The sequence below is a fragment of the Verticillium alfalfae genome, genomic scaffold, assembly GCF_000150825.1.
Source record: "Verticillium alfalfae VaMs.102 supercont1.12 genomic scaffold, whole genome shotgun sequence".
Classification (NCBI taxonomy): domain Eukaryota; kingdom Fungi; phylum Ascomycota; class Sordariomycetes; order Glomerellales; family Plectosphaerellaceae; genus Verticillium; species Verticillium alfalfae.
Genome location: NW_003315027.1, coordinates 1080275 through 1103133, shown reverse-complemented (window position 1 = coordinate 1103133; position 22859 = coordinate 1080275). Strand labels below are relative to the sequence as shown.

The following is a 22859-nucleotide window of genomic DNA, read 5'->3' as shown; positions in this document are numbered from 1 at the left end:
CGCGAGACAAGGTCCTCGTCGTGAGCATGTGCATCGGTACCGGCATGGGCATGGCCGGCATGTTCGTCAACGAGGTCTTGTAAAGAAAAGTGTAGGAAGCAGCCAAAAGGAATGTGAAATAAAAAATAGCCTTGTTCTTTTCCAATTATGCATTTTTTTGAGTGAAATCATGATGTACCTACTCCAAGCCATTTCTCTTTTTTTTTGCTCCACAGCCTCGCCAACGGGAAACATCCAGCTCGCTCAGTGCCCCCGGCCTCAACGTTCCGACAAGACTCGTCATGCCAAAATCATGGAACATTGTGTACATACAAATCATCCCCGTGCCCCATCTAGTGCTGTTTCTTTAGTCAAACCACCAACAAACATGCATGCTATGCCCCAAAAACGAAAGAAACGCCGATCGATGCTTTTCGACCACACAATGACTGCGCTCCCCTTCGCCCCTTCACGCGCACGTCAACACCCACTAAGCGTTGGTCGCGCTCTCCTCAAACTCGGTCATCTTGAGCGCCTCCTGCACGTCGGCCACAAACTGGCCCTCGCCGCCAACGAGCTCAACAATGCCCGACTGCCGCATGAGCCGCCAGATGTGGTGCTTCTTGTTGCCGGGGCCGCGGCTGAAGAAGACGCGGACGTTCCTCTCGCGGGAGCTCTCGACAATCTCCTTGAGGACCTGGGTGCCGGAGCCATCCATTGAGGTGACGCCGTGGATATCAAAGATGATGTTACGGTTGTTCTCCTCGTGGCGGAGGCGTGGCAGCGCCGGGTGTCCCATGTTGGTGCCGTAGAGCTCGAGCCTGCGCAGCCGGTTCTTGAGCTGGCCCCGTGTTGGCAAAGGGTCATGGGCTCGGCAATCTTGACGATGAGGCAGCCTTCGAAGAACTCGAGTCGCTCGGGGTCGGCCTCTGCGTTTTCGAAGCGGTGCGTGCCTGGGATGCGGCCGAGAATCTGGATACGAGGGCGCGTCGAGTGTCGAATGACTTGAAGCACCGAGAGGCCGACGCCTATGGCCATGCCGACCGTGAGGGAGTAGAAGATGGTGGCCAGGAATATGATGGCCATGAGGCCAAGCTCGCTCCAGCCCCGGATGCCGAGGAAGAACGCGATATCATGGGGAGCCTCTTCAAGAAGCGACCATGCGACGACAGTGATCATGGCCGAGAGGACAGGTTTCTGTGGGGGTCAGCGCACGGTACACATGGCGGCAAACAAGAGACAACTCACCGGTAGGTAGTACAGATAGGGGAGCAGGAAGAAAATGGCAAACAGGGCAATGCCGCTGAGGAAAGACGGAACTCATGGGGCTCTTGCCGCCGGTCGAACCATTCAGCTTTGCTTCGCGCGTAGCCGCCAAACGCAGGCAGACTCATAAAGCAGGCGCCCATGACGTTGGCCGCTCCGAGGGCGACAAGTTCGCGGTTGGGGCTGAGCTGCATGCCCTGGATGCTGTCTGAACCACCAAGACTCTTTGCGGCAACCGAGGACTCGAAGAAGCCGAGAAGCGCGATGAGGAACGAGGTGCTCATGCCTTCGCGGATGTGCTTCATGTGGGAGAGCTGGAACGGCCAGCGAAAGGTGAAGAGGTGACCGGACGCCGCCTCAACGGTGCCGAGGACTTCGACACCCTTGCCCTCCCAGCCGAGCTGCCATGAGAGGATGATGGAGACGACGACGACGAAGAACCGGTCTGGGAGGTAGGCGACACCGGGGTAGCGGGGCTGGAGCCGCTTCTTCATCTCGCGCAGGACCATCATGATGGTGAAACTGACAGCAGCCACCAAGAAGGTCAACTTGTGCGTGCGGCCGAGGTTCTTAATCATGAAGTCAATCTTGTCGACGCTGCTGCCGTGGCCAACACCCTGCTCATCCGCATAGCGACTGAGACCGAGCTCGGGGATGAGTTGGTCCACAAAGATGACGAAACCAATGGCCGAGATGAAGCCGCGCAGGAATGGCCGGCTGAGCACGCTGTCAAGGAATCCCAGACGAGCGATACCGGCGAGCAGAATGGTGGCCCCCGCCATGCCAGCAACGATGCCGCAAATCTGCGCCTGCAGCACGTCGTCGTCGTCATCCTCGCCTGTGCCCAGACTACTCTTGACGACTGTACCAACGAGGAGCGAGCCGGCGGCTTCTGGACCGACAATCATCTGCGGACAGCTGCCGAGCATGGCGTAGATCAGGGGGTTGATGACGTAGGCGTAGAGGCCGTTGATGGGCGGGACGTGGGCGAGGTTCTCGGCGAGCGACAGGACCATGGGCAGGTAGACAGAGGCGACGGTCAGGGAGGCGACGAAATCGCCCTTGAGGTAGGACCACTTGTACTGGGGCATCCACTGTAGGAAGGGAAAGTAATAGGACAAGTACATGCGCGTGTTGGCCTTGAAGCCGGCCTCGGCAGCGAGGCGGTCCGAGTTTGTGATGCTCCTTGACATGACAGACTTGTGCCAGCTCTTCCTCCAGTCTTCGCTGCCCGTGATCGAGTTGATCACCTTGTCAAGGCCGCCGCGTTGGGAGGCGTTGGAGGCCGTGTCGTTCTCGTAGCTGTTGAAACTCGTCACAGGGCTCGAGGGCCTGGGGGAGAAGGTGCCATGGCCGCCATGGCCCTCGTTGATGTTGTCGCGTAGGACCGAGTGGAGGAGGCCTGTCGACTCGGTGTGCTGAGGAGGAGGCGGTCGAGAAGGAGCGCTTGGTCCGGGCTGAGGCGCTTCGGTTGAAGGCGAGGCAGGCGCGTCGCCATCGTCATTGCTGGAGGCCCCCGCTGCCCGGTCGTCTTCGTGAATGGAGGAGTTTCTGGAGGCAGCGTTGTACGTGTTTCGCAAGCCGCTAGGGTTGGCGGGTCGATGGGCCGCCATAGTCGGTAGGACGGCGACGGGGAGAGCGCGAGGCGCGAGGCCTGGATGGGGGCTGCTTTGTCGGGAGTCAGGTCGCGGCAAGATGCATCAACTGTTGTGACAGGCCGGATAGGTCAAGTGTGCTGGCGAAAGCCTTGCTGCTACAGTAAGGTATACGATGCTAAGCGATGCGATGCTCTCGAAGGGCGTGGGGGCTAGCTTGTTGGTTGAGAAATGGCAGGCTGAAGCTGGACAATGGGCAGTCGGTTGTACACTGCCTTGCTGATGCTTGTCCTGATGATGTTCCGTCAACCCGTGCGCTCCAAATGGGGAGTGAGAATTGGCCGGTGGACGAAAGGAGAGGTAAAATTCTGGTGAGCACGCAGAGATTGGGGCCAAAGACCAGAGAGGTCACTTGCATTCCGTGTGTCAGGCACAAGAGGAGGCAGAAGGACAGACGAGGCAAGCTTGATTTTGCTGGTGGGAGGCTGACATCACGGTCAGTGCTCGGCATTGGTCAGAGCGACTGTTTTGGGGGGCTTCGATTGGGTGCCGGGTGCCGAGCAGGACCCCAGTTGGGCCATTTGGGCCATTTGGGCCATTTGGGGGGGTCCTTACGTGATCTTTAGCTCTTCGTCGTGGCCTTTCTCTTCTGACTCTTGACTTTCTGTTGAGGCGCATTACTGACAAGAATGGCATCACGTAATGCCTCGCTCTTTCTGTCCTTGAGATGCCTGTCTTGAAGACTCTATTAGGTCACCCCCATTTACATTTTCCTTCGTGTGGCGACTGATCTCCCTGCCTTGTCTTCAATTTGGGTGGCATACTTCCCTACCGAGGTTACCTAGGGTAAAGGCACCAAGGGTACCTAGATAGGTCGGTAGGTAGGTAGGTTGCATGTTTCCTCCATTGACTTCTTTCACTAGACCATGTATCGTGATCCATGGCCCTGTTCTTTCACAAGTCACGCCTCGTCGCTCATCCCCCACCACCCATCACCCAACCCATGACACCAACATCACAAATCGCCCACCTCCGCCCTCACCACTGTCGCGCATCCGACTGCGCCGGCCCACCATCGGCGACCCGTGTGGGGGGGCGGACCGGGCCCTCGACCCTGGAGCCCCTTCGGCCTGACCCTCGCCTTGGCCCCACGATGCGACCATGTGTCGCCGCGTCGGCTTCCATAGGTCGCGTAGGTCGCATCCCTCCATCACCGTCGGGAGCTGCATGGTCCTCCGCATGACTGGTGCACTTCAAGCCCATCATGGCCACTTCGGCTGCCGATTCTCTTGGCTCATAGGCCAATCCTCACCAGAGTCGGCCCCCCCTGTCGCATTGTTGTGATTGGTGCCCTGACCATTGTCAAAGACATCACATAGGGCCGGCGCTTCTGGCCGCCAATCCTCTCCCTCGGGTCCAAGGTGCCTCATCACTATCACGAAACTATCGCTCCGTGACGTCAGGCTCGGAAGCCCCATCTTACCCTCTCCTTCGCTGCGTGATCTCGAACGATCGACCGGTTGGCCTTTTCGGCCCCCCCCCCGGCCCCTGCTGACAGAACAGCCCATCCATGCAGACCTGCGGGCACTCGTCACCGTGCGGCGTGCACCACGTCCCAATATGAAGCCCGCAGACCAACAGCATGACCGATCTGCAGGCCATCTCCAATCGAGCAAAGAAAAAACTGCCACGATGCCTTCCCCTCTCCCCTCTGTCTCTCTTTCAACCCCGGATGAATGACTGGGGTGTACCCCGCCGCGGCCAGGTCGTGATGTGGGCGAATCATGCCTAGGCCTAACTTCGGAGGGGGAGAGAGAAAAGGGGCTGCTTGTGATTCACGAGATGCGGCCTATATGCAAGACGCTATCCTGCTGTTGCTGCTTCTGCTGCTGCTTCTTTACCCGGTCCTCCTGCCTTGAGCTTCGATTGATTTCGAGCCTGCCTTTGCCCTCCTTCATTGTTGTCTATAAAATACCTAGGACCTGCCTCGCTCTTTCCCTTCTTTGCTGCCCAAACCTCAACCAAGTCAATCTCTGTCACCCAAATCTCCAGCACCTCCGACCTTCTTCGACCAATAAACCCATCAAACAAACCCATAGACCAAGTTGACAGGTAGTCACCCCTTCATCAAGGAACCCGAAGTCGACATGATGTAACAAACCCAGCAGACCTGAACCGCACCATGCGCTCCCCCGTCCACCTCCTCCTCGGCATCGTCTCTGCCCTCGCCCTCCTCGCCTCAGCCTCCCCCATCAACACTTCACTCAACCCCAGCTCCCTCGCCCGTCGCGCCCTTGACTACCAGCATCCGGTTTACACAGCCGGCGGCCGCTTCGAGTACTGCAGCGAGGTAGCCGTCACTCCAACCCCAGACACCTCGTCCGCCGCCCCCCTCGCCGCCGATTGCAACCTCATCGCCGACGACGTCGGTGCGCGCCAAGGAGCCTACACGTTTGCGGCCGCCGACTTCAAGCACGACGGCTGGGCCTGGGTCGCCGTCAAGGGTACCTGCACGTTTGCCGTCCGCTTCGACACGGCGGCGGCGCGGACAAAGCTGCTCGTCGGCACCAATGACGTGAGGTTCTACATCAGTTCGTCGTCGCGGCTGGCGAAGAACAGCAGGCTTGGTGTCAGGGCGGGTGTTACCTGCTTCAACGGCGACGGACAGAAGGGTATCACCTGGGGCTTGATCAGGACGCCTAAAACCGTTTAGGGGTTGTGTGCGAGGGGACTGACCTTTTTATTATTTCCTTTGAGAGGGCAGGCATCACGGCTATGGCTGCCATACAGGTGCTCTCATACAACAAGAGTATAAGTAATTTGAGGCGACAACAAAGTCAAGCAGACACAGAAGGGACTTGGTGGCCGAGAGGAATATATGCTGGCTGGGCCAGAGAAATTGAGAAGGCCGTTAATATTGGCCTGTAGAGCTTAGGAAAATAATCATGTCATGGGTCATCGTGGCCTTCATTTTGTCTCCAGCAATATTGGGTGCACCCCCTCATACTATGTAGCCTGAATCCCTGGCCCCCACCCCTGCTGCTTATGCCTGGCACGCGCGTTCGTAATGCTGACAGCCACGATTTGTTTGACTGCAGACTTTCCCCGCCTCCAGCCGTCAACGTTGTGCCTCCTCCATCTCGCCTTTCACTCTAGACTATTATCGTCGCATCACCGTATTGCCGCACCGCATCGATCTATCTGTATTCCTCGGGGCACTCGACGCCACCCATGCGCTTTGACATGCGATCGATTCACTTGCCAGAATGGTGTTTCCGGGTCACTTCAGCACGGGTTGTGGGCGATGTCGCCAGCGAAAAATAAAGGTGGGGTGAGTCGTCGACGGAGATACCGTCAACGGTCGTCTCTTTGGATGTCCATGCTCTCGTGAAAGCTTTCAGAATCGGGAGCTGACTACCTAATTTCGAAGTGTGATGGGAAAAAGCCGACGTGTCAACGATGCATGGTGTATGGCAAAGCTTGCCCAGGCTACACCGACACCTTTCACTTTCGAGTTGGTCTGACGAAGACCGACTTTGAGGTAACGCCCTCCAAAGCAATCACCTCATCAGTATCCGGGAGGAATGGACGGAGAGTGGTTCCCAAAACTCTGACTCGACAAAGCTCAGAAAGAAACGAGAAGCTAGCTTTGCTTTCTCAAAGTCGCAGTGAGGTCATCCATCGCTCACCAGAACTGCCAGACGACGAAATATCACTTTGCTACTTTGTCAAACGCTTCGTATCACCTGACGACACAGACGGAGTCTCAGGCCACCTCAGTTTCCTCCCTGCCCTCTACGATCATTTAAATCGTGGTATTCTTGAGACGGCCACCATGAGTGTTGCTCATTACGCAGCTTTTAACCGCCATGGAAGCGTGAGGTTCCGACTGCAGTCGTACAGATATTACAGCCGCACCATTAAGATGTTGCAGGAAGCAATGCAGGTAGAAGGCTCTGCGACTGACGACAAGATCGTTACAACCATCTTACTCATGTGCATGCTCAAGGTGAGTGGAGGTCGTGCCAAAAGTGCAGATGGACATTCTCACCCCTACTAAGGACATTGCTGACATGTGATAGGACATCAGCGGCGAGGGATCTGGCGACTCCCAGGAACATGCACCAGGGCTCTTCTACCTCTTGGAACAAAGGGGGCCGGGCCAGATCATCTCCAAAATAGGTGCTCAGTTGTTCCTCCTGGCTCATCTGAGATTGGTACGTAGTCATTTCTCACAGCTCAACGAGTCAGCCGTCATCATCGGGGCTAATGTGCATTTATTTGTAGCAAACCTACTCATTTCTGAACGAAGACGACAGATACTGCGACCCTGGAGCAATAGCATCATTGCTAGGCATGTTTGATCCCCTCATCCGGGCAATGTCTATGATGTCCAGAGTGCTGTCGCTCAGAAACACTCTGACGCGCTATTTGTCCCTCAATCACGGACAGAGACCAAGTCAGAGTGTTACTCCAGGCTCCCTTGAGGATCAAACCCCAAACAAGATCATATCGACCATACGAAAGTGTTTCGAGGCACTTGAGGATTTCGCCTGTTGGGATGCCGAAGCCGGCGCATACTGGGAACAAAGCTTTGTCGGACGTACCGTTCCAACTATGCTAGGCCAAGTTGCATTGGGGATGACATCCTATGATGCTGATACGGCTTGTATCATCATCTTGATCCGATCTCCGCGCCTGATACTTCTGCTGACTATGCTTCTGTATTACGGTAAAACGCAAACCGGCCCTGTTGAATTCCGTAGTACGCAAGAAGATAGCGCTGCATGGGAAGCATGCGTCTCATTCTTGGAGGATGATGTTCGGAAGACCATCGACGATATCCTCTACAGCGTACCGTATGCACTAGGGGATCTTTCTTCAAATGGACGGCCGGCTTCAATGCCACATGATGGAGCTAGTGCCCTCATTATTGTTCAATCCATAAGACTCGTCGCCTACTGCGCGTACAGCTCGCCAGATCAACTTCAGAAAGCTCAGAGCATACTCAACAGGATTAATACGACAATCGGGATCAGATCAGCCCTAGGATGGGAGGAAGGTGGCACAGCCAAGATATCCAATTGGATCGCCGAGCAAGAATTCCTGCGTTCCATGATTTCTGCTCGTTCAGAGGATCTGCTATTGGTTAGCGACATGCGAATTGCTCCAACATACTGTGATCTCGGTCAAGCTGATGTGGATTGGGACTTGGGAGAGACAGTCTGAATTCTTTGTATTAGAGTCGACCGTCCATCGCTGCCCCGTCATCCATTGTTACGAGTTGATGACGTGCTGAGGTTTTAGGTTGCACAAGAAATCGCCAGCCGCCGTTCAAGCTGGTTAATGCTTTCGTCCTACACCACCTTTGTTGCCCTACAATCAATCTTTCCACCAGCATCGATGACCCCCGCTCGATGATAATGCGTCCTCGACCTCAGGTATGGGTCCAACTTCCAATAGTTCGCCTCCATCTTCCTGGCGATTTCGACTCTCCGCCCATCAATTCTCTTTGCCTCATCTGAACCCGCCCCATGACGACCCCACTCGACCGTCGTTTTCTCGAATTGAGAAATGAGATCATCGTGCTCGGCTTGAATTTTGGATCGCTTCTCGTCGTCGTCCAATCGCTCGTTTTCTCCAACGACAGGTTCGATGTATTTGTACTCCCACGTGTCATTCCCGCCGTACGACTTTTGCAAATTCTCTGGAGATATGTACTTTGACAGGCCCGTCTTACCACTGGTGAAGGTAATCTTCGACGCAACAACGGGGTCAAGCCAGTGCTTGATGACACTCCAGATCCCTATTATCAAATTTAGTGGGCGTCCGTGGATATGAAACATCGCATCGCTTACCCCAGAAGACGAACGGCGCATTGTGCACCAGAACCAGTCCGAGAGACTCGGGGTACCTAGCCTCGAAGACCTGGACGAGGAACTGCACCACATGGAAGTCCATGTTACGAAGGCCAAAGCCGCTCAAGTCAAAGACGAGACACGTCTTGTCGTTCGGAGCCTTGACCATCAGACTGATGGTCTCCACGTTGTGAAGGACAAACGCCTCCATCGCTGCTGCGGACTGAAGGCTGGGATTGTGCAGCCGAGCCTTGACGATGTACACGGGACGACCTTCCATATCTGAGCCTCTCACGTAGCTCTTTCCCGACCGGTACTGCGCGAGGAAATTCTTCTGATCCTCAGAGGGCGATGTGATGAACGCGACGGATTCGCCTTTCCTAACGATATCTTCATCCATTCGTCGCTCGTGACGCCAGTCGATTGTCGACATGAGCATTTCCATGGCCTTCTCGACGTCCCACTTTCGCGCACGGAGAAATCGCAGGATAATGGCGTCTGGGTGATGTTGGCGCACGGAGCCCCAGAGGCGTTCACGGAAGACGTCTGGTGGTGTACCCTTGGACTGGTGGTCCTTGCTGACGTCTGACGGCGGGTCATCGTGAGACGAGTTCACTCGGCTGAGCTTGAGTAAAAGTTTCCAAGCTTCTTGCAGTTTACTCTCCTCGTCAGCGGTCAAGTGGCCGAGGGTTCCGGGCTCGACGGTCTGCGTCATCGTGGCTGTTCAAAATCGAAGATGAAATGGATTTGTGGGAAAGTCTAGGCGCCTGCGGTAGGGCGATATACTTTCCAAGAAGGGAGCGAAGAATAGTCAGGTTTGTATACGGAAGAAGGCATCGTCATTGCTTGTGAAACATGAGGCCGACTTTATGGGTACTATTTAGCCGTCGCTTCGTTAGTTTCGTGTCTGGGCGCCCTGAGTCGCAAGCGCGGAGTAGGCTTGGCTCGGAAAGTGGTTACTCATTGGGAAGAGAACCCCAATACGACGGGTCAGGTGAGGCGAGGAGGTGCTGAGCCCCAGCAACGCGGTACAGATGGATCGGTCGAATCCAAGGATGGCAATCCATACATGTGCATGTGCGTACATGTGATTCATCTTGGCCGACAGATTCCTCTAGCGGAGGATTGCTGACGTTGGTGAGTTCCAGCGGCCGGCGGCCCAGCCAGTCGATGGCAGAAGGGGGGGCATCCCAGTGCGAGGTTGTAGTTAGCTCGCAAGCTAAACCTAACGGAGATGGACTTTGCGACCTGCATATCGTGATGGCTTCGAGTCAGGCATTGTCAGGTCTGGACATGAGCACCTCACAGGAAATATTGAGGTAGCAACAATGGAACTTTTGCAATTTGGCTTGCAGCTAATTGTTTTCACTGACATGTTGTAAGCGCACATGGAACCGCGTGAGGCAGGTTTTCAAGGAAGGCCCCTGGCCGCATCCTGGCCAAGCGGATGTTTTTGATGTTGAATGTGTGATTTCTTTAATGTACTTGATGGGACCCCTAGCGCTTCTCGCATAAAGCTAAAGCATCTTGGCTGACCAGATACATCAAGAAAAGAATGCACATAAGTATCCAGGGGAGTAACGACTTTCAGACTGCTTGTGAGGCGGCATTAATGTGATGAATCACTTTCACACCTCAGGTGGCGGAACATTCAGACCCAAAACTCAACACGAACTTTGCCATTCACTTTTACTAGGTACTTGTCAATCACCATGAGTATCGTGTCCACTTTGTTCAGCTTCCCTTTCCTTACGCTGTTGGCAGCAACGGAGACAATTCTCGGTGTCAAGGTGCTACAGTGCCCCAACAATCTACAGAGTCGTTTAATCTTTACGACTGTTGTCGTTCTCATAAATTATGGGTTTGGACTCCTATTCTGGTTGTTCCTACACCCGCGTTTTCTAAGCCCCCTGCGGCACATTCCAGGTCCCAGGGTCAGTCATCATCTTGCTCGCAACAGCCACGAACTCTTGCTCACTGATATTGGGAAAGGCGTTCTTCAGCGATACCCTTCGAGCCATAATTGTCAAAGATGAACCTTCGGGAAACCGCTTCCTCCGACTGGCGAAGAAGTATTCAGCACAAGACATGATAGTGCTCAATGTCGCTGCAACCGAGATATTCGTCACCAACCCTCGGCTTCTGGCCGACGTGCTGGTCAACAACTGTTACGATTTCGCCAAGCCAACCAAGGTCAGCTCATTCCTGCGGCACATCCTTGGCGACGGCCTCATCATCGTGGAAGGAGATGAACATAAGTTTCTCCGCAAAAACACCATGCCTGCTTTCCAATTCCGGCATATCAAGAATTTGTATCCAATGATGTGGACTAAAGCTGAGGCTCTGGTGAACGCCCTCACCCAGGAAATTGCTCCAGATCCCATCGACGAAGGGCAAGACTCTGCGGTTGTGGATCTGACATTCTGGGCCAGCAAAATCACGCTTGATATCATCGGTGTTGCCGGGTTGGGTCACGACATGAATACTATCGAGAAGTCCGGCGATCCGCTTCATGAAATATACACGAAACTCCTCGATCCAACTCCCGAGAAATTGGTCTACTCAATGCTTGGCTTGATGTTTGGCATGAGATTTGTGAGTCTGTTGCCTTGGAAGCTGAATGTCATGTTTATGCAGGCGGCGAACGCATTGCATTCAGTTTGCGGGCAGATGATTGAAGATAAGAGAATCGCAATCCAGGAGAAACGTGACGACCACTTTGACATTTTGTCACTATTGATCAAGTCTGACAACTTTTCGGATACGACATTGAAGGACCAGCTACTGACATTCTTGGCTGCAGGGTTCGTATGTGTCTAGTAGCTGCTGGTACATAGGCTAATAAGGCAAGCAGACACGAGACTACCGCATCGGCCTTGACATGGGCCTGTTACCTGCTAGCGAAGCAGCCGGAAATTCAGAGGAAAGTCAGAGAAGAAGTCCTCGAGAGTATCACACCGGGCGTCACCGGCGGGCTCATATCTGACCTTGCTGGTAATTTGGAGCAGTTGCCTTATCTCAATGGCACCATCAACGAAACACTGCGCCTATACCCTACAGTGCCCATGATACAGCGACAAGCGATCAGAGACACACAGATCGGAAAGCAATTCATCCCAAAGGGTACAACCATAGCCATTTCCATCTGGTACGTTAACCGCTGTCCTGATTTCTGGGGCCCGGACGCGTGCGAGTTCCGACCGGAGAGATGGGTCACGAACGACCTGAAGCCGAACAAGAACGGGGGAGCGAGCAGCAACTACGATTTTTTGACATTTTCGCGCGGACCGCGCAACTGCATCGGCCAGGGATTTGCAAAAGCGGAGATGCGATGTCTTTTGGCGGCCATGGCTATGTCTTTCACATGGGATTTGGCCATGGACGATAAAAAGGTAGTGCCAAGGGGCGTCATCACCATCAAGCCGGAGAACGGGATGTACTTGAGGCTGACGCCCCTGCGAAAGAATACTTCTTAGGGGATTCGCTAACATTGGAATCACGGCGTGATTTCCTGGAGAGAGCCGACGTGGTTATTGGAAACAAATCTGCACTTGGATGGTTGAAGTTGATGACGGAGGGATTAGAAATCGCGCCATCAAAGCATTCTCCATGTCGAGCTGTCGCGAGCTCACGCTGTCGGGAACTCACAATCATGTCAATGCTGAAGACGTATTTTTGCGGTCCAATGCTTATTGTGATCTCATCAACCACAAACGAATCTTTCTTTTTAGTTCAGTCTAGACTGATTCTTCGGGGTTCAGGATAAAGATCGCCCATGCTCATCCACGTTGCCATTCATTGCAGCAGCCACTTCGGTCAGACTTAGCACCAAGTTTAGGAGTATCGTATGTTGGTTTGCATGTGTTACAGCAAGAGGCCGGTTTCTGTCTGTCGGGGCGGTCAAGTGGCTTTCTAGGGCCATTTGAAAAGTAAATAACGGGGGATCTCAGGCTGGCCTGGAAACAGACATTCTACATCTAGGAGGGCCATGAGCAGCCCTTATTTATACGCTTCCGCTTCCATAACCTCCCAAAGACCGTGAATGATCCTCAGGTCTCCTCTATTACGAGTCTGTGCAGATGACCGAGTACAGCGAGCGTCAAAAGCGTCATATGCCATGTATCTACTATCACCAAATCGTTCTTGTTGCCACTTGCTATGTACATTAGCATTGGTAGAAGCCATCGAAACAGATTGGTGCCAGTACTGCGCGCTCAAAAGGTAAACAGAGAGCCAAGCCACTGGCGTGCAAAGAGCTGCAGGCGCGCCATATATGCTCGGCATTTAGCTGTCTAGTCACTCCATACGATGTCGGTATCATGGGAGACCTCGTATCTCGGCTGACCATTGTTAACGTACATATTGGTCGCTGGTGAGCTTTGATCTTTCTCTTGTAGTACAAGAGTAGGGACTCAAAACTGCCGCCTGAAAGACGTACGTCGTTCTTGAGAGTGGTAAAATTCTCCCCGGTCTGCCAATTCTTTTGCGCCGAGCATGAGTCTTCTATTCTAACCACATTCCCAATATGTGACAAGTCCGCAACCTTAAGGCATCCTGCCCTGTGGAACAAATATGGTGACCTGCCGATACCCAATCTTGAGGCACCTCAAAACCCCGAGCATCCTGTGAAACTCCCAAAATAGGCACTCCAAAAAGACCGAACGACGCATGCTTCTCCTATTTTTCACACGGTCGAGCCAATGGTACCGGCCTCACGCTGAGCCCACCGACTGACCCTCGAGTTCTTCCACTTTCGGCTCCTCATGTATGCAATCTGCTTTTAGATCCCTCTTGCTTTGGAAGAACCCAGTCCATCCATGTAACAAGCTTGTTCGTCTCCTCTCAGCGCTGTCACTCGACCTGGAACTCAAAATACTGCTTCTCCTCCGCCAAGTTCCATCCTCGTTGCATTGGTCCGGTAACCTCGCGTTGGAGTAGCTCCCTGGAGATGTCGAGGTCAGCTTGTGTGTCAGAGTGGACGAAGCGGGTGCCTCAGCGGCGGTGCACCACGTACGTATATTACCCGCTCCACCGCGACCAAAGGACCGTCGCCGATTGCTATCGATATCACGTCCGTCCATGGTGAGCTCTTGTCCTCATCTTCAAGTTGTGGAGTGGATGGACGGTGCCAAGAAAATGCCCAGACAAACCGAGCGGCAAGGCTAGACTTTTTGGGCAGAGAGAGAAGAGGAAACAGAAGACGCCAGTGCCCTCGCCCGGTCGAGAAACGGGGTCCTCCCCTTCTCAAGAAGGAGGCACAAGCACCCGCTTGCTTTCCCGGGGGGGGCGGGGGGGGGCGACGCGCTCTGGGCCGTACGTCATCGGGATCTTCACAGCATTCCCTGTCCCAGATAAGACATGCCCCCATAATTGGGCCGGTCTCCCCCACGCCCGGGCACCCGGCATCCTACCATCCCCCCCCGGCGAAGGCCCTCTCTGGCCACCCCGCAAAGTTTGGTATTCAGGTCCAGCGGCTGGAGCCAACTGCCGTTCCGAGACAGGCGATAGGGAGAGCGAGAGCCAGGGGAGTAGCCAGTCGCTCGCCGACCCGTCATCTCTCTGTGTCAATCACTTGGTCCCCTCTTCAGACAACAGCATGGGGGTTTCCGAGACGTGAAGAATTGCCAATCATGTTCATCAGACTAATTACGGACTAGAGTGCACACCTAGGCTTGCTTACACTCTCGACGGACCTGCCCGCTAGCGGAGATGCAGCTGCGCGAAACCTGCAAAGCTCGCAGTCAAACTAGAACACTCTCCACCCGCCGTAGTAGCCAAACCAACAGCCACCTAAAGTAACCTGAACGGCGAAGAAGAAAATATCGAATCCCCCATCCGGTGGGGGAACTATTGCATTGGCGCATGAACCCCCGAACACCTCTCAAATAACCCAATCACGTTCGTATCTCGTCAGCCCGCCGCGAAATGAAAGCTTCTCGAGCGCCGATGTACATGTATGCCTCTGCGGCTACCGTGACTCTCTCTTACCCACCGAACGCCAGCTCGTGAGAAAACCATGCAGAGCCGTCCCGAACTGCAGAGGGAATTTTTAAGAACCAAAAAAAAAGAAAACAATAAAAGTTTAAGAACACAAAACAAAAGTGAATCATCTTAAGCCGACCCATAGTAACACGAGAACACGGGCCCCAGGTCTCGCGTCGGCACATCGGCGCAAATGACCGTCGGCGCCAGCGCCTTCGCGTGGTGGTCGCCGTCCACAGATCCCAGCGCGCTGTCCGTGGGGCTCATGGGCATGACCTGCCTCAAACGCTCCTCGACGAGCCTGTCGAGGGCGCGCCGTTCAAACGCACCCACGTCGTCGAACGAGTCGGACTCCTCCTCGTCGAGGACGCCAGCGAGGCGCCTGTGACCCGCGAAGCGCAGCGGGGTCCTGCGCGCCTTGATCTTGCGGACAAAGTCTCGCCTGCGCTCGTGGTATCGCGCGGCACGAGCGCTCCAGAAGTCTTTGGCCATCTCGCCGAGCTCCTGTGCGCGCGCCGCGGCGTGGCCCGCCGGCGAGACGTCGACGTTGCTCTTCCACTTGCCTGGTGTGTAGGCGTTGCTGCCGCACACCATGGCCTTGACATGGTTTCGAACCCTGGCGTCGAGGACCTTGCCAGAGCCGGGCAGGCTGTGATCGATCAAGCCCATAGCTCGCGCGTCGTAGGCCGAAAGTGGCGTCATGTCGCGCAGCAGCCTCCTCGCGCCATCGACGCCACATCGTCCAGTGTACGAGAGAGAGTGATATTCTGACCCGTGAAGACCCAGCGCACGATAGGCCGGGTTCAGTACTGTTTCCGAGCCAGCAATCACGACGTCGCAAGCGGCCGCCAGAGCCACGCCGCCAGCGGCGCAATTCCCTCGAATCGCTGCAACAGTCTTGATGTTTCGCCTGGGGAAGTCGTCGAGCAGGCACTGCACCACGTCGTCGATACGGTTGATGTTCCGCCATGATTCCTGGCCAGGGTCGGCGCTCGCCTCAATGACGTTGAGCGCGATGCCGTTGCTGAAGTAGGAGTTGCCGCCCATCAGCACCACGGCGCTCAGGGGCCGCTCGACAAGGTGTGTACGCGCGACGAATTCGAGGGCCTCGACGAGGCGGTCGCATTGGCTCGTGCTCATGGCGCCGTTGTAAAACTCAAAGTAGACGAACGCCACGCGTCGGGCGCCCGGCATGGACGTAAAGTCGACCCAGATCTCCTGATGCGTAGACGCCGCAGCCTTAGACCAGTCGACAGTGGCACGCGGTACTTGGGTGCGGCTGAAGGTGGCATCGTCTAGGAGGCCGAGCTCGCGGAGTCCCGACACGGCGGGCACCTTGGGCCACAGCATTGCGTCGACCTTTCGCTTGGTGCGCCGGATGTGCGAGATCCAGATGCCCTTGCCGTCACACGTCGCGACGCAAATGGCCTCATCTCGGCAGGCGATGATGGTGCCCGCTTGGGGTTGTCCCTCGAGCAGGTCACCTGCTTCCTCAACGGTGCCGCCGTAGACGAATAGGTTGCTTCCAAACAGCCCAGTGAGACAGCCGGGTTGAGAGTCAGCGGACCGGATTCTGCGTGAGATATCGCGCGCTGTGTGTTTCGTCATGTCGAAGTCGCGCTGGGACGCTTTGAGAAGTGGTCGATGTCGCGTCACACCGCCGAGGAAAGACTGCTGCAGTGTGACCGAAAGTTGCCGGTACACGGGATCGGCTTGGATGCGGGGCGAGATGGCGCTGGCGCGGACCAACGGACTCGACTTCTCACGTCCTGGCGATGGTGGAGGCGTGAGGACGTTGGTGTGACGAGAGGCTGCGGTTGAGATGCGCTCGAGGGCTGCCAGAGTGGCGGTGAGGGCTGCTCGTGTCACAGGCCCGCGATAGAGGTTAGATTTGGTGGCGTCCGGGGCATCGATATCGATGGGGAACTGCTCAAAGGCCCAGACGGGGCCGGCGTCGAACTCCTCTACAGCCTGGAGGACGGTGACACCCCAGTGGGAGCGCCCCGGCCGTGCAGGCGCCGAAGACTGGAGGAGATAATCGACTGATGTCTCGGAACCGTCGTCGCCCATGAGCACCCAGTCGAGGGCGCTAGGGCCGGCATCACCTGGCGGGCCGGGATGGACGATGAGTGTGAGGTAGTTGAGGTAAATCTCGTTGGGCACCCGGGATGTAAGGAACGGGCAGATGATGAGGTCGGGCTGGGCCAAAGCGACAGCCTCGACCATGGCTTGGTCGGAGAGAGCATACTCGATGGTGACAGAGTGTGTCTTGGCCAGGGCCAGGTAGAGGCGTTGTGACAACGAGTTGTGCGCCGTGCAGAGGAAGAGAATGTTCATCTTGGCGGCGGAACGAGGTAGCTGCTGGGGGTGGCAGAAGGCTCGCCTCCAAGCTTCGGGCATTGTGGAAAGCCTCTCGTCATATAGAAGAGCGCGGCTATGTGTTGTACTGAGTGCCATGGTAAGGTTCAGCTTCACAGACACTGAAGGGGGGTATGGTATCATTGGTGTGTCTAAGAGCGAGACCCTAAGGAGCGTACTGTATCGCTAGTCTGGACGTGGCGCGACCGGCAGCTTAAGAAGCAAGCAAGAATGTGCCTGACATGATCCAGCCGGTTGCCTCAAGATGCGCTTGACATGAGTTCGACACATCTCTTTGCGCACGGGCTGGACTGCAACAGACGGCCCATTGAGGAACAGCTAGGCGCGTGAAGTGATGGTGAGTGAGCACCATGGCGCGAACGCTTTGACGCGCAACTAATCCGCTCCAAGACCAGATGAACGCTGCCATCTCAGTTGTGGATTGCGCTACGCCAATCAAGCCCTGTTATGCTTCTTCTGGTGCTTCCAAATAGAGGAGCCGCCGTACTCGGGCCACGGGGTTATCGCGGATGAAGAATGGAGCTCCTTGTTGCGCGAGTGTGCACTTGTGCGCGCGTCGATGCGGAACTCGGACATCGGGACATGTGGTTGAGGTGGAATGAGGGAAACCCGGCCTAGACGTCTACTTTCGGTGGAATAGTGTGACAGAGATGGTTGCTGGTTGCCACGACTAACAAATAGACTGCGGAGAAAGAGATAGAGAGCGCGCTGACTGGATCGTCAGGGGGGGGGGTTGTTTCGAGCGAATATTTCGTCTAGTCCTGTTAGGGCGCAAGGCGACACGTCCAGCTGGTATCTCATTGGCGTTAGTCCCGTCCCTGACTGCTATTCGGCCTCTTTCTCTCAGGGCGAATGGTCGTTGGTCTGGGTACCTTGAGATGGCCGGAGGGCTGGTTCGTTGGTCCCTGGACCGGTGGTTGTGGCCGGACCATTTCTGGCCAGGCACCGCGATTCAGCTTTGTCAAAGAATCACACCTGGGCTGACATACTAGCTCGGACGGGGACGTTGACCTCAGCAGATCCCGGACCTCCTGTGATGGCCCGCGAGTGCGTCGATCATCCGACTCGGCAGGTTGAAAATGCCACAGGCCCACGTGTGCGAGCGGGAGCTGGACGGCCCAGAGAGGAAAAGTCGCGAAACTTGGGCGTCTGAGGCGTTCTTCCACATCCATTTTTTTCGTCGCTCGTCGCCTGTCTCGTGCCTACCCACGGACCACCGGATCGCTGTCATCAGTCCTCTTCCGGCCGGTGCATTCAGCCCTCCAGAGAGGAGGTCCATGCCGCCGCCCACCATGGTTTGCTGTGGTATGAAGGCGCCCCTCAAACGCCGAAGGCCTCCCTGACACCCTCTCCTTCGTCAGGGGTCACGACGAATTCACATAGTTCGCGCGCCAATTCGGCCGTCTCCTCGTCGATGCCCGCCTCATACACCAAGTCTTCCTCTGCGAAATGAATGCGTGACAGCGAGAGGATGTACCGCTGCGGCCCTCCATATGCCATGGCCAGCTTGGATTGAATGTTGGCCGCGTCTGCTGTCGCCGGATCAGCGACGAGCCGGTGCAGGAGTAGTACGATCTGCTTGATCAGTCGGTGCAGACCCCCAAGGTCGTCGTCCGCGTCGTCCGCGTTGTCGGCCCCCAGATCTCCCGCCGGTGCATGGGCTGCCGCACGGTTCCCGCCGCTGCCAGCCGGAGTCTCAGTGACAACAGGATCACTGGCATCGTACAGCTCGTCCACTAAACCACTCAGAGTCGTCACTAGTCTGGGTATGGCATTAACATGATTCGCAACCTGGAGCGCCCCAAACTGAGACTGAGTGAACGCGGTGAGCGTGCGCAGGACCCCCGATCCGACCGTGTGAATCAGACGGGGCGTTGATGCCGTTCGTGGCAGGTCAAGCAGGTTGCATGTGAGCTTCTCGATGATCATGTAGGCGACCGTCTCCGGGTCTTTGCCCATTTCTAGAGGGCCGACCGAGGCAGATAGCACGGAGGTGCACAATAGGTCCATCATGCCCAGGATGTCGTCAAGCCGCTGATTTGGGGTCAAGAAGATCAGCACAAAGTCCACGGGCATCATGCTCCAAAAGTTGGCCTGCTGCGTCTGAGCGCCCTCTTCCGTCTGAACGATTGCGCTCACGCTTGCCATGGCTGCCAGATGGAGGAGTGACAAGATGTGCGTCGTGTCGATCTGCTGCTGCAGCGAGTCAGCAGCGGGGTCACCGGAAAGATCACCGTCTGTGCTCTTGTAGCGCAGTTCGAGCACCATGTACATGGACCTCTCTGCGGCTGGCACCAGGCTGTGGATGAGGTTGGGTGCCACTGACACAGTCTGGAGTTGAAGTGTAAACGCCAGAAGCGACACCAGGTCCCAGATCGGTCGATAATACGCCTCGTCCAGGCACTGGTGCCACATTGTCAGAATGAGGTGAGAAAAGTCGATAAGGAGCTGCAGGGGATCATGCACGTTCCCCATTCGCGGCAAGCTCTGATAAATCTGGGCGGCAAACGAGGTGTCTGGGTCTGATGGAAAGGCATAGCGCGAGAGAATATCGAATGTTGGAGGCTCCCCGTGCAGAGACCCATGGTCGAGAACGAGCTGAAGGAACTGGGCCGGGGTTAGCAGTTGACACCGTGGCGACGATGGGCCGACTCACATCGAATGGGAGGGTATTCGCGGACGATACCGCAAATAATTTCGGGGCCGTGGCACCTGCATCAGCATTCGACTGTACGAGGTCGCCTTCGTGGGTTTCCAACGCCATGACGGGACTGTCCACCACAGGCCGTTTCCGCTTGTTCTTTGTTGGTGTCCGTTCGGTGAGTGGGATGGCCACGGGGCCGGCGTCCCTCAACTTGCCTCGTCCCTTGCTGGGGCTGAGAACAATGTCCATCTCGTCAAAGCCGTCGGCCATGCCCCAGGTCTTGCTGGTCTTCTTCGGCGTGTTCGTGGCAGAGCCGCCGCTGTCGTTCCTCTGCACGCCGGGCGCCGCATTCGCTCGCCTCGCTCGAGCACTGGTTTCCTTGACATCTCGCTGAAGAAATTGCAATTCAGTAGCGGCATTGTTCTGAGCAGCGACGGCTTGCTCGACCAGCCTCTGCTGCTTTGCCTCCTGTTCAGCGTTTTGTTTCTTTAGCCTGGCCACCTCTGTGGTGTATTCCTGCTGCGCCTTGGACGAGTTTGCCCTGATGATGGCGACTTCTCCCTTGGCCGAGTAGAGTTCTGATTCGAGAGCCTTCAGACGTTGCTGCATAGCAGCAACAACATCGTTTCCCGACTCCCGCGGCGCCTGAGAAGCCAGCGGCTGCTGATAGGCCGGCCTGACTGTCGGCAGCGCAGGACGAGCAAACTGGCTGTGTTGTGGTCTGTATGATGCGCCTATGGGAGGTGGTATCTGTGAGGCCAGGGGCTGGCCGTGCGTCGTGTTGACAACGGTGTATCTTGACTTCGCGGAGATGTCCCATCGTGACGATGGCGGGATCGGGGCCGCCGGGGGTCGGTTCGCTACTGGCAAGGGTGGTTTTTGATGGTAAGGTCTCGGTCCCGTGTTCGTCGATGTACCGACGGGGGCTTGCGGAAGCAGGCCATCGATCAATTCGGTATCATCAAGGTCGTCGTCCTCGAATTCGAGGTCATTGTAGGGGTTGTCGGCAGGTTGCTGTGTCCGTGGCGGGGCCTGGGTCTGGGCCTGAGTGAACTGTATGGCATTGTTCTCCAGCTCCTGAAGAGCATTGGGGTTGAGGTCGTCAAAGCCATCGTCGGAGTAATTATCCATCGCCAGTAGCTACGATTGACGACTATGGCGCCATCAGGGAGATAGGGTTGGGGACGTAGCCTGGTTCTCCAATACCGAGTGGCCAAGGATGTTTTTTGACGAGGCCATCTCGAGTACAGCCTTATCGCTTATCAGGCGATCCCAGCTCGCGTTGCAACGCGACTTGGCGTGTGCTTGTAGAGTGCCTTGGTTAGGTGCCTACCTTAGGTACCTACCTACCTACGTGAGGTATGCTTATCTAATAGAACACATCAGTAATCAGGCCCTGCGGGCTCTGACGTAACCAAGAGGCAGCCCAAAGACCAGGCCGGGTTCTGCAAGCGAAATGGTGGGTAGGCACGGGCTTTCTGGCGTGGCTGCCACAAAAAACCAATTGCTGACGGCTGATTCAAGGAGCAGGAGCCAGGAGCAAGGCGCAAAATGCCAAGCGGCCCCCCTACGTAAGGGACCTAGCTGGTAGAACTGGGCCAGCACTCAGCGTCCAGCATACAGCCCTTGGGGTAGTAGTAGTAGGTAAGCGCAGAACCAAGTCCCCCGACACTTCCTTTCCCCGAAACCAGCGACCTTGCTTTACCTCACCTTGCCAATCTTACCTCCTCACACCCATCCATCACGGCGACCCAACTGACGACTCTGCTCGTCCGTCGCCCCCACGATTCGCAGCGCTTTCCGCACCTGCATCGCCCGACGCCATCTTCACTGTACCTGAAATTTTAGGTCTCGGTCTCGTCGACTTTGCGCGCCTACCCGATCCGGCCAACCCGAGCGCGCACGCACTGGACGAGCTGCCCCCAAACGAACCGGGCCAGAGCAGCCTCTTCGTCCGCAGCGACAGTTCCTCATCCCGCGTTGTTGAAGACCACCTGTTGAGAAAAATCTGGGTCGAACGGTTGCCGCCAGACCAAAAACCGTCACCGATTCGCGAATCATTCCGCACGATGCCGCGCGGGAAGAGAGGGGTCAAGTTCCCCCACAAGGCCAACAACGGCAACGCCGATGGCCGTCGCTCCAGCTTTAGCGACTACAGCGAGGATGGCTCTCCTATCAGGCAGAGGTCGGGATCTGGGCAGCAGGCGCCGCTAGACGGCATCGCGGAGGTACGTCGACGCAAATCCTTGGGCAGGGCATCGACACGTGCTCATCCGCCTGCTTCGAACTCGTAGTCTTGAGATGACTATTTTTTTTTTGCTGATTCTAACACCCCTGTGCACAGCAGCCACAGTTGTCGCCCGCCGAGGCTGCCGCCGAGGAGAAGCGCGTCGCCCACGAGAAGAGGAAGACGGACTTCAAGGTCCGCACCTTTTGGACTTTTGTCATGTTCGCTGGCTTCTTCGCCGCCCTCTTTTCCGGCCACATGTACATCATTTGCGTCATGACGGTCATTCAGGTTGTCTGCTTCAAGGAGGTCATTGCCATCGCGAGCGTCCCCAGCCGGGCTCGTCAGCTGCGCCCCTCCAAGAGCCTCAACTGGTACTGGCTCGTCACCACCATGTACTTCCTCTACGGCGAATCTGTCATCTACTACTTCAAGCACATTGTGCTGGTCGATAAGGTCCTCCTGCCGCTGGCCACCCACCACCGCTTCATCAGCTTCTTCCTCTACATCTTCGGATTCGTCTTCTTTGTCACTACCCTGCACGCAGGCCACTTCAAGTTCCAGTTCACCCAGTTTGCCTGGACGCACATGGCGCTGTACCTTATCGTGGTCCAGGCACACTTCGTCATGAACAACGTTTTTGAGGGCCTCATCTGGTTTTTCCTACCCGCGGCCCTCGTCATCACCAACGACATCTTCGCCTACATTGTGGGCATGACCTTTGGACGTACCCAGCTGATCAAGCTGTCGCCCAAGAAGACAGTTGAGGGCTTCGTTGGCGCCTGGGTCTTCACCATTGTCTTTGGCATCATCCTGGCCAACATCTTGACGCGCTCCAGCTACTTCATCTGCCCTGCCCACGTGAGTTGACCTGGTTTAACCAAGCGCGCAAGAAAATGCTAATGTGTAACAGGACCTCGCCTCGAGAA

General features: G+C 56.0%; 8 protein-coding genes across 8 annotated transcripts; 4 read left to right on the top strand and 4 right to left on the bottom strand.

The window, feature by feature from the left end:
• Nucleotides 1–469: 469 nt before the first annotated feature.
• On the bottom strand, nt 470–2858 carry VDBG_08579 (sulfate transporter 4.1; the record flags this gene model as incomplete). The annotated part of the gene is made up of 3 exons (XM_003001488.1): nt 470–858; nt 960–1176; nt 1392–2858. The coding sequence occupies 3 exons, from the start codon at nt 2856–2858 to the stop codon at nt 470–472; spliced, it is 2073 nt and encodes a 690-aa protein (XP_003001534.1).
• Nucleotides 2859–4767: 1909 nt separating this feature from the next.
• VDBG_08578 (predicted protein) lies at nt 4768–5577 on the top strand (the record flags this gene model as incomplete). The annotated part of the gene is made up of 2 exons (XM_003001487.1): nt 4768–4952; nt 5009–5577. The coding sequence occupies one exon, from the start codon at nt 5023–5025 to the stop codon at nt 5551–5553; it is 531 nt and encodes a 176-aa protein (XP_003001533.1).
• Nucleotides 5578–6675: 1098 nt separating this feature from the next.
• VDBG_08577 (conserved hypothetical protein) lies at nt 6676–8069 on the top strand (the record flags this gene model as incomplete). Its single annotated transcript, XM_003001486.1, has 3 exons — nt 6676–6849; nt 6923–7057; nt 7128–8069. 3 exons carry the CDS (start codon nt 6676–6678, stop codon nt 8067–8069), a joined length of 1251 nt encoding a protein of 416 aa, XP_003001532.1.
• A 128-nt stretch (nt 8070–8197) lies between these two features.
• Nucleotides 8198–9413, bottom strand: VDBG_08576 (phosphatidylinositol transfer protein CSR1; the record flags this gene model as incomplete). Its single annotated transcript, XM_003001485.1, has 2 exons — nt 8198–8646; nt 8699–9413. 2 exons carry the CDS (start codon nt 9411–9413, stop codon nt 8198–8200), a joined length of 1164 nt encoding a protein of 387 aa, XP_003001531.1.
• Nucleotides 9414–10410: 997 nt separating this feature from the next.
• On the top strand, nt 10411–12174 carry VDBG_08575 (cytochrome P450 4F4; the record flags this gene model as incomplete). The annotated part of the gene is made up of 3 exons (XM_003001484.1): nt 10411–10632; nt 10691–11293; nt 11536–12174. The coding sequence occupies 3 exons, from the start codon at nt 10411–10413 to the stop codon at nt 12172–12174; spliced, it is 1464 nt and encodes a 487-aa protein (XP_003001530.1).
• Nucleotides 12175–14809: 2635 nt separating this feature from the next.
• Nucleotides 14810–17080, bottom strand: VDBG_08574 (hydrogenase maturation factor hoxX; the record flags this gene model as incomplete). The annotated part of the gene is made up of 1 exon (XM_003001483.1): nt 14810–17080. One exon carries the CDS (start codon nt 17078–17080, stop codon nt 14810–14812), a length of 2271 nt encoding a protein of 756 aa, XP_003001529.1.
• A 1299-nt stretch (nt 17081–18379) lies between these two features.
• Nucleotides 18380–20834, bottom strand: VDBG_08573 (conserved hypothetical protein; the record flags this gene model as incomplete). The annotated part of the gene is made up of 2 exons (XM_003001482.1): nt 18380–19666; nt 19716–20834. The coding sequence occupies 2 exons, from the start codon at nt 20832–20834 to the stop codon at nt 18380–18382; spliced, it is 2406 nt and encodes an 801-aa protein (XP_003001528.1).
• Nucleotides 20835–21159: 325 nt separating this feature from the next.
• On the top strand, nt 21160–22800 carry VDBG_08572 (phosphatidate cytidylyltransferase; the record flags this gene model as incomplete). The annotated part of the gene is made up of 4 exons (XM_003001481.1): nt 21160–21166; nt 21228–21347; nt 21498–21931; nt 22048–22800. 4 exons carry the CDS (start codon nt 21160–21162, stop codon nt 22798–22800), a joined length of 1314 nt encoding a protein of 437 aa, XP_003001527.1.
• Between the last annotated feature and the right edge of the window lie 59 nt (nt 22801–22859).